Below are 10,288 nucleotides of genomic sequence, written 5' to 3' on the forward strand. Positions count from 1 at the left end.
AAGTTATGTATGACTGTCTAGTATTTCATTAATTGTGAAATAAAGTAAATCAATCAAAAGGTACTGTTAGTTACTGTAAATTATGAAAGCACAGGTTAACGTTTGATTTACAATGCCTCTGCTATTTTTGCTTCTGAATACAAGCTAATGAAAAATTTGAAATAAAAACAGAAGAATAAATTCCACGCTAAAATGTATTTGAGACTTCGACAGGGGACGGTATATGTTTCAGACTACAGACCTTTTCCCCCACAAAATTATGTACTATCAAATTTACTCAAGGGGTGAATGGCAGCTTTGAGGGGCGAATGATGGCTTTGATCTCCTCTCTAACATTAAATGCGCAGCGACAGACTTTTTAAAACACAAATCCTAAGGAATCGTAAAAAGGAGAGATGAAAACCTAAGTCTGTCGTCTTTTATGTATACTTTACAACCTCTCTGTTTCCCTCATCCTCCTTCTGCCATGTGGCTTTGGTTAAAGCCTGAGCCTCCAGTTGAAATTCAACCATGGTTGAATGTTTCCTCTGCTTGCTTTCTTTCATTAAAAATATCACAGGCTTTAATAATGGAACTCCCACAAGCACACAATTTACTCTGATGACTGTGGAGTAAAGAGGACTGTGTACAGGAATACTCCTCTATATATATATATATATATGGCCTTTTTCAGACTAATTAGGAATTGCTGTCAGGACCACACGTGTGTTTTGAGGTCTACTCTGTAAACCGATGAACTGACAAACCCTTTAGGCTACATCTTTTCATGTTATTAGATGGCCTCAGATGATGCATTCAGTATCATTCCTTGTAACATTAACACCAATTTATGCTGCATTTTTAAACTGCGAATAGAGTCCGTATCAACTTTATGACATAGTTATAAAACATGTATGAAATCACAACCTACAGTAAAATGAAACATTTGCAAAGCCTGAAACATTGAATCCTCCCTCAAATATGTAAGCTTCCAACATTTTGATTGAACCTAATCCTGCATCCTCAGACCAGTGCAGATTAAGCAGAGGAGACAAGAAGAGAAAGCCACCTCATGCTTAGATACAGTACAAACCAAGCCTTTTCCTGAGTCATGCGACAGTGAGAAGGTCAACTTCCCCACAGAACAGGAAATAGAGCCCACTATCAAACAAGTCTCAGTATTCATACCAGTTCCAGTTCAACCCCACGTGTGCAAGGTGCACATGTACTTTAAGACACAAGAACTACAGGTACAATATCTAATGTTGACTCTATGACTGGAGAGTAACCCGGGAGATCGTTCGACTACAAAGGTAAACGCTCTGATTGTTTTAGACAGGATCCTGTTTATCTTTCAAATGTAAACGCTTTGGTTGTTTTAGACAGGATCCTGTTTATCTTTCAAATGTATGTCCTTTGACTTGGATGACTTTTGCTTCCTTAATACGTCTGTGAATAGACGCTTTACTTGTAGCGTCATCGTCTGTTATGTTATCTTACGGTCTGGAATTACACTCTTTCGAGGTTTGAGGTATAATGCTTCTTCTGGTACTGCCAAAGATAAGGATGTGGTTGCTCTTAATGCGATGTTGAATTGCTCATATTTGGCCTTGTAACATTGGCCAGTTTAGGGTTAAATACTTGAACGTACACATCAGCGTTGGTTAAATAGGCAATCTGGGATTGGTACATCCTTTTTGGATTTATAATTAATGATAGCCATTGAATGCCAGATTGTCCAATTAAAGCAAACACATGTCTTTTTACAGCAGCAGCCAGTAATTGCTTATGTATTCAATTATAAAACAGAGGGAGCATTTGGCCACAAGAACATTCAACATATGTAGCCTACAGTCACTATCAACAAGCACTGTATCTCTCTCTCTCACTCTGCACAATAAATCATTGTTGATAAGGCGTTGGCCTTTCTGTCTGTCTGTCTGTCTGTTCTTTAGTGTGTCACTTTATGTGTCAATGCAGAAGTAACATGTCCACAGACCACAGTGGCAGCTGAAAGCAGCCTCTTTGCAAGAACAGGATGATGTGGAACGTCTATGTATGTGTCTGTTTCAATGAGCTATCAGGTCGATGGGTGGCTGAGTGGGTGGGTACTTGGATGGGTGAATGGGTGGCTGGGTGGCTGGAAGGAAGGATGGGTGGGTGGTCGGGTGGCTGGATGTATGGAAGGAAGGAAGGTAGGAAGGATGGGTGGATGTATGGACCTTTGTCAAACAGTTTTGAGAAGTAGCTAAACGTGTAGTGTTGTGCACTAGACACTTCGTCCCTAAGCTGTGTTGAGTTGATGGAGCTGAGTGTCATGAGAGGAGCATGTTGTTTCCAAGCCCCCGATATGTCACAATGCCAAGTTTGTTATTTCCACCCCCATTAAAAACACACAGGTACTGTCAGACAGAATATAGCAGAATCAGGATCTGGAACAAAGACCCACATTGTTTACATCAAGCATTTTGACTTTCATATGGAAACAATACTCACCCCTTTTTCTGTTCCTCATTACAACTTAATGGATGGTCTGTTTACTAGTCTGGCAAAACAGAATAGAGTTGAACTATTCAGGTGTTAGCTATGCTGGGTGGACAAGAACTCAGAGAGTGAAAGAAAGTTACTAGATATATTTACTAAAGTTCTAATCTGGACCAACAAAACTTGGTTCAGATGTATTCTTTACTCCATACTATGGATCCTCAGTATGACCCTACATATGGTCTACTTATGCTGTTCCGGTGTTCATACGAGTTATGGTTATAGAATGCCTCTCAACTTTGGCGAGACGGTGCTCCTATCTAAAGGAAATACTTGAAGAGATGATCCATTTGGCTAGAGCTGCCTGCTACACATGTACTGGTGCATATTTTACTTAACGTTGGCAATAAACGCTCCCCATTCTCCATATGGACTAACTCAGTAGCTTAACCTGAACAGGCCTCTTTCTCAAAGAGCATCAGACTTTGCTTATGGAATGGTTTATTGTGCAGCATAGCCTCACTGTCTTAAAGGTCCAGTGCAGTCAAAAAACATGATTTCTCTGTGTTTTATACACTATCGTTCAAAAGTTTGGGGTCACTTAGAAATTACCTTGTTTTTGAAAGAAAAGCACATTTTTGGTGCATTAAAATAACATCAAATTAATCATAAATACAGTGCAGACATTGTTAATGTTGTAAATGACTATTGTAGCCGGAAACGTGTATTAATAGACACCTGTTCTGAAAGGCCACAGACTCTGCAACACCACTAAGCAAGGGGCACCACCAAGCAAGTGGCACCATGAAGACCAAGGAGCTCTCCAAACAGGTCAGGGACAAAGTTGTGGAGAAGTACAGATCAGGGTTGGGTTATAAAAAAATATCAGAAACTTTGAACATCCCACGGAGCACCATTAAATCCATTATTAAAAAATTGAAAGAATATGGCATCACAACAAACCTGCCAAGAGAGGGCCGCCCACCAAAACTCATGGACCAGGCAAGGAGGGAATTACTCAGAGGCAACAAAGACACCAAAGATAAGCCTGAAGGAGCTGCAAAGCTCCACAGTGGAGATTGGAGTATCTGTCCATAGGACCACTTTAAGCCGTACACTCCACAGAGATAGGCTTTACGGAAGAGTGGCCATAAAAAAGCCATTGCTTAAAGTAAAAAATAACCAAACATGTTTGGTGTTGTGGGAGACTCCCCAAACATATGGAAGAAGGTACTCTGGTCAGATGAGACTAAAACCCTAACCCTCGCAAACGCGAGCCTACCAGACGAGCTAAATGCCTTCTATGCTCGCTTCGAGGCATGCAACACTGAACCATGTGTGAGAGCACCAGCTGTTCCGGACGACTGTATGATCACGTGCTCCGTAGCCGATGTGAGTAAGACCTTTAAACAGGTTAATATTCACAGTGACGAGTACTCAGTGCATGCGCTGACCAGCTGGCAAGTGTCTTCACTGATATTTTCAACCTCTCCCTAGCCCAGTCTGTAATACCTATATATTTTTCAAGCCAACCACCATAGTCCCTGTGCCCAAGAATACCAAGGTAATCTTTCTACATGACTTCCGCCGCGTAGCACTCACATCTGTAGCCGTGAAATGCTTTGAAAGGCTCACATCAACACCATCATCCCAGAAACACTGGACCCACTTCAATTCACATACCGCCCCAACAAATCAATAGATGACGGCAATTCTTTTGCACTCCACACTGCCTTTTCCCACCTGGTCAAAAGGACCACCTATTTGACTACAGCACCACGTTCAACACCATAGTGCCCTCAAAGCTCATCACTAAGCTAAGGAGCCTGGAACTGAACACCTCCCTCTGCAACTGGATCCTGGACTTCCTGACGGGCCGCCCCCAGCTGGTGAGAGTAGGCAACAACACATCCGCCATGCTGACCCTCAACCCGGGGGCCCCTCAGGGGTGCGTACTTAGTCCCCTCCTTTACTCCCTGTTTACCCATGACTGCGTGGCTGCGCACGACTCCAACACCATCACTAAGTTTGCCGACGACACGACGGCGGTAGACCTGATCACTGTCGACGAGGAGACGGCCTATAGGGAGGAGGTCAGAGACCTTGCAATGTGGTGCCAAGACAACAACCTCTCTAATCGTGGGCAAGGCAAAGGAGTTTATCGTGGACTACAGGAAACGGATGGCCGATCACGCCCCCATTCACATCGACATGGTTGTAGTGGAGAGGATCGAGAGCTTCAAGTTCCTCAGTGTCCACATCACTAAGGACCTATCATGGTCCAAATACACCAACACAGTCGTGAAGAGGGCACGACAATGATCCTCAAAGAGTTATACAGCTGCAACATCCTGACTGGCTGCATCACCGCCTGGTACCGCAAGGCGCTACAGAGGGTAGTGCATACAGCCCAGTACATCACTGAGGCCGAACTTCTATACCAGGACCTCTATACCAGGCGGTATCAGAGGAAGGCCCTAAAAATTGTCAAAGACTCCAGCACACCCTAGTCATAGACTGTTCTCGCTGCTACCGCACGGCAAGCGGTACTGGAGACTCAAGTCTGGGACCAAAAAGGCTTCTGAACAACTTTTACCCCCCAAAGCATAAGACTGCTGAACAGATAATCAAATGGCTACCCGGACTATTTACATTGACTGACCTTTATTATTTATTTTTGTGTCTTTATTTTGTTTTGCACTGACTCTCTTGCACTGGCTCGATGTACTGTAAACTCACTGGACTCTAACCACACACTCACACATACTACACTGACACTCCAACACACACACACACAGACAAAAACACACGCTCACACACATACATATTGACGCCACACACACACTCACACTCACACATCGACACACTTTCACACTCTTCAAATACACTGCTGCTACTATTTATTATCTATCCTGATTGGCTAGTCACTTTTTACCCCTACCTACATTTACATCCTGTATTACCTCAAATACCTCGTACCCCTGAACATTGCCTCAGTACTGGTACCCCTTGTATATAGCCTCGTTATTGTTATTTTATTATGTTACTATTTCCTTTTTTATTTAGCAAATATTTTTCTTACTTTTTAACTCTGCATTGTTGGTTAAGGGCTTGTAAGTAAGCATTTCACGGTAAAGTCTACACCTGTTTTATTCGGAGCATGTGACCAATAAAATGGGATTTGATTTGAATAATATGGTGAAATTGTGAAAATTCTGTTAATGCCCTTTTAGTGTAAGAGCTGTTTGAAAAGACAGCCTGAAATGTCAGCCTGTTTTGGTGGGATTGAGTTTGACATCACCAGGCGGTAAATTAGTTAATAGACCAATAAGAAAGAGAGTTCCAAACCTCTCTGCCAATAACAGCTAATTTTCAGTTTTCTCCTCCCTACTCAGACTACAACCAGATTATTGCTTGAGAAATTGCTCTTTCCTAAGAAGCTATTTTTGTTTCGTTTTGACCATTTTAATTGAAAACAATCACAGTAAGTTACTTAATTGTTACCCAGAAAGGATTTGATATTGAGATAACAACAGCTGCATTGGACCTTTTTAAAAGCAACTCTTGTCTGGCAGCCTCTAATAAAAATGTCTGCCTCTCAACATGTGTCTGCCTCACAACATAAAAATGTGTCTGCCTCGCAACATGGAAGCACTTTGAGTCGTCACATACCACACTGCCACATTGTAGCGTCTCTGTGCCACTATGGGCATGGCATTTAAAACATGCTAACTGGGTACCATTCACTTACATAGTTTTTTCGGTTAGAAAAATGCTAATATTAGCATTTGGTGGTAGTAAAAGCCATGGATGGAATTACAGCCTTTCTTTTTCCGTAGACTGCATTCAAGGTTAGGAAACATATGCAATTTAGCTGAATTATCCCTTTAATTATGATTTTTACAAGTTGAAGTGGCTATTCTCTGTCAACTCCAATGGTGTCATGTTTACGGCTCACAGGAAGTCGGTGGTCACCTTAATTGGTGAGGATGGGCTCGTGGTAATGGTATCAAACATGGTTTCCATGTGTTCGATGCCATTCCATTCACGCCGTTCCAGCCATTATAATAAGGCGTCCTCCCCTCAGCAGTCTCCACTGGTTGGGCTCATTGATGGTCTTCTTACGTGTAGCCATTTGTTTTAAACAACTGCTGCTTGTTCTCTGTAACAGATGGAGGACATAGACGCCATGTTCACTGACCTGCTGGGAGAGATGGACCTCCTGACACAGGTAAGTTATCACTGGGATCACTCTTATTCATAAACTACACTTCCCATGATTCATCAGAACATCAGCAGCTGTGTTTATTGAGACTGTAGCGGTGTAACCCAAGGACATCTGGAAATTAGCCTTTTCTTTTCCAATGTATTTTTTAAAAATATTAATTTAGAGAAGATGTTGATTTATTGTGAATGAAGTAAAAGTAAATGATGAGAAATTAAGTCATATCATCTGGTTTGAGTAATGGACGCAAGCCACTGATTATTAGGTCATCGTAGGATGAAGATGTCCTCAAGCACTTTTGGTCCTCCATGACACTATTATGTATGTAGCCAGACGAAACATTTTGACACAAATAGAATACTGGCTTAGGCCTACAGTATGTGCATTGTATGCCATGCATTAAACTCCTCTTAAAGGGACATTTCAGTATTTTACAACTTAACGTTAGATTTTTAGTACCTTTATTTAACTAGGTAAGTCAGTTAAGAACATATTCTTATTTACAATAACGGTCTACGCTGGCCCAATTGTGCACCGCCCTATGGGTCTCCCATTCTTGGCCAGATCCAGTCCCTGGATTGAAACCAGGGACTGCAGTGACACCTTTTGCACTGAGATGCAGTGCCTTAGACCGCTGCGGCACTCGGGAGCCCAAAGTAGTCTATGGGCTAGGAGAAACTATAATCCATGGCTTGGTTTCATTTAAACAGCCATTATAAACTTCAGCTAACTTAAGCCACCACTAGCTAAACATCAATGAAAGTGATAGGGGCAAACAAGGAATACAAATAAAAAAATAACCAAATTAACTCAATATCGGGTTTGACACTGCCAAATCCGCTGCTTGCGCTAGATAAAGTTAGCTGAAGTTTGTAGTGGCTGTTTAAAACATGGATTACATATTCTCTTACATATTCATAGACTACTTTCAGGGTGAGGAACCATCTAACATCAAGTTGTAAAATATGGATCTTCCCCTTTAATGAATGTAGATCTAAGGACAGGAGTGGTCCTAAATGGCAATACATTAAAATCAAACACTACGGAATGGGTTAATTAAACCTCATATGGAGAACCACAAATATGTCACTGTCTAACAGTGACTTATCCAAATTAGGAAGAAAACCATTTTTATTTGAATAATCATTCTTCCTGAATCTAAGAGGATCAAATGTAATCCAATTATGGCCATGATTGGATTTATACATCATTTGGGTTATTGCCTGGGAGCATGCAGGCTAATCAGACCTCAGAATCCATCCATGGTTTGCTACCCAATGACTCAAAGGGATAAAGGTTTAATTGAGCATGGCTTTGAACATGAAAACACATGTTTGTCTCTCCATTCATCAGGTTTCAGTGTTGTGCCAAGGGGAGATCATATGCAGGTCGCTCACTTCTATAGACTGTTTAAGATATATAATTACTGGTGTTGCCTGCTGGGGATGTTTATGAAAACATTGTGTTACATCTTTAATAATCAGTTTCTCTCTGACATCACATTATTGCCGTAGTGCAGAATTATAGATTTCTTATTTTTATTTTTGTTATCTTTTTATTTGACATAAAAAAATACAAAGTCTGAATTCTGACTGTGTTCCACACAGTTTATAAGCGTGGCTTCCCAGAACGTCTTTGAAGAAAATTTAAAAAACAAAATGTTTTTCTGGAGGGTTTTCTTAGAATTAACTTACAAATACTGCAAACATTGTGGGAGTGTTCTCTACACTCTTAGGGAAAAAAGGTGCTATCTAGAACCTCCCCGAAGGAGAACCTTTTAAAGAACCCTTTTAGGATTCCAGTAAGAACCCTTTTGAATTCCCCAGAGGGTTCTACATGGAACCCAAAAGAGTTCTACCTGGAACCAAAAATGGTTCTCCTATGGGGACAGCCGAAGAACCCATTTGGAACCCTTTTTTGTAAGTGTGTGTGTAAAACATACAATTCCTGTCTGTTCATGTCCTAAAATATCTGTATGCAAACTCTTCATCTGAAACCTTTGTCTTGACAGGGTCTTGGGTATGAAACGGATCCCTCAGAAATGTCATCCAGCAGTTCACAGATAGAAAACAACTTCTCAATTGGGTTCACAGATTTGAAAGGTGAAAAACTCCAGCAACACTAGGTCATCAAACAGTAGAAATGTTATATATAGAGTTGATGCATATGACATACTGTAAATGTATTTCAAGCCCTGCTTGGCAATAGCAACCTTACTAAGCACATTTGACTAGTACACGAGTTAGACTGGTAAAATAATTCATGAGAAGGGAAGTAGTTGTGTTATCACATTTACCCACAACCCTATTTGATCAGATAAACCGTACCTCCTCTAATATTCGTCTTCCTCTCTGGTAGCATCTCTAAATGAGCTAGAGGACCATGACCTTGACGCGCTGATGGCTGATCTGGAGTCAGATTTGACGGAGACAGAGGAGACACTGAATGCAGCCAAGATGGGACATGTCCACACACAACAGCACAAGTCTGGCTACTACACCCCGCAACAAAATGTCCAAGCATCTATCCCCTCATCCCAAATGTCATCCTCCTCCTCCTCTCTCCTTCCTGAACCACTAGTAGCGGTAACTTCCCATAGATATGCTGTATGCTGTAATGTGTGACTGACTGGGGTTGGAACCCGGGTTTCCTGCTCACCACAAGACTGTTAGCCCTCTGAGCTAAAAGCTAGGCATTAGCCAGGGGAGCTAATGTAAGTCTTCATGTCTCAGGCAAGAACACATAACTATTTCTGTTATAAATGCAGGGGTACTCAACATCAGGCCCTTGAGTTCTGCAGTTATTTCTATTTCTGTTATAAATGCAGGGGTACTCAACATCAGGCCCTTGAGTTCTGCAGTTATTTCTATTTATGTTATAAATGCAGGGGTACTCAACACCAGGCCCTTGAGTTCTGCAGTTATTTATATTTATGTTATAAATGCAGGGGTACTCAACATCAGGCCCTTGAGTTCTGCAGTTATTTATATTTATGTATATCAAGGCATTTTAACCTTTCTGTTTTTGTAGCTATTTACTTCCAATATACAGTAAAAGGTAGCACCTCTTTACACTCTTGCTCTTTTAATTAACCATTATACCTTCATTTTTCCAGGGAGAGGCTGAAGCACAAGTCAAAGCTGACAAAATCAAGCTGGCTCTGGAGAAGCTAAAAGAAGCCAAAGTTAAGAAGGTACATTGGGTTAATTTCCCTAAACCGGCTATAATAACAGCTTCACTTTGTGAAGAGTTGAGATACCTCTTTATCATGTGTATCACTGTGGGGTTTGGAGGAAAAGACCTATATATACACTACCCTCCGTATGTATTTGGACAGTGATGCTAAAATTGTAAATAACAGCTCTATACTGTAGCATTTCGGATTTGAGATCAAATGGTTCATATGAGGCAACGATCCAGAATGTAACCTTTCATTTCACGTCCTATTGGGCAAAACATCATCCGAAACACAACCAAAACATCATCCGAAACACAACCAAAACATCCTACGAAACACAACCAAAACATCATCCGAAACACAACCAAAACATCATCCGAAACACAACCAAAACATCCTACGAAACACAACCAAAACATCAT

The 10,288-nt window shown here is 41.2% G+C and overlaps 1 protein-coding gene across 1 annotated transcript in view; it reads left to right on the forward strand.

Moving 5' to 3' along the window:
- Positions 1 to 1,143: 1,143 nt before the first annotated feature.
- Positions 1,144 to 10,288, forward strand: part of LOC139559690 (amyloid beta A4 precursor protein-binding family B member 1-interacting protein-like) — a 21,115-nt gene continuing 11,970 nt past the window's right edge. Inside the window, exons 1-5 of the mRNA XM_071375902.1 lie at positions 1,144 to 1,292; positions 6,635 to 6,694; positions 8,700 to 8,790; positions 9,047 to 9,273; positions 9,804 to 9,881. Of these exons, the coding sequence (XP_071232003.1) occupies positions 6,635 to 6,694; positions 8,700 to 8,790; positions 9,047 to 9,273; positions 9,804 to 9,881 (456 nt within the window). The 5' untranslated portion in view covers positions 1,144 to 1,292. The remainder of the gene's footprint in view (positions 1,293 to 6,634; positions 6,695 to 8,699; positions 8,791 to 9,046; positions 9,274 to 9,803; positions 9,882 to 10,288) is intronic.

The sequence above is a fragment of the Salvelinus alpinus genome, chromosome 30 (assembly GCF_045679555.1).
Source record: "Salvelinus alpinus chromosome 30, SLU_Salpinus.1, whole genome shotgun sequence".
NCBI classification, from domain to species: domain Eukaryota; kingdom Metazoa; phylum Chordata; class Actinopteri; order Salmoniformes; family Salmonidae; genus Salvelinus; species Salvelinus alpinus.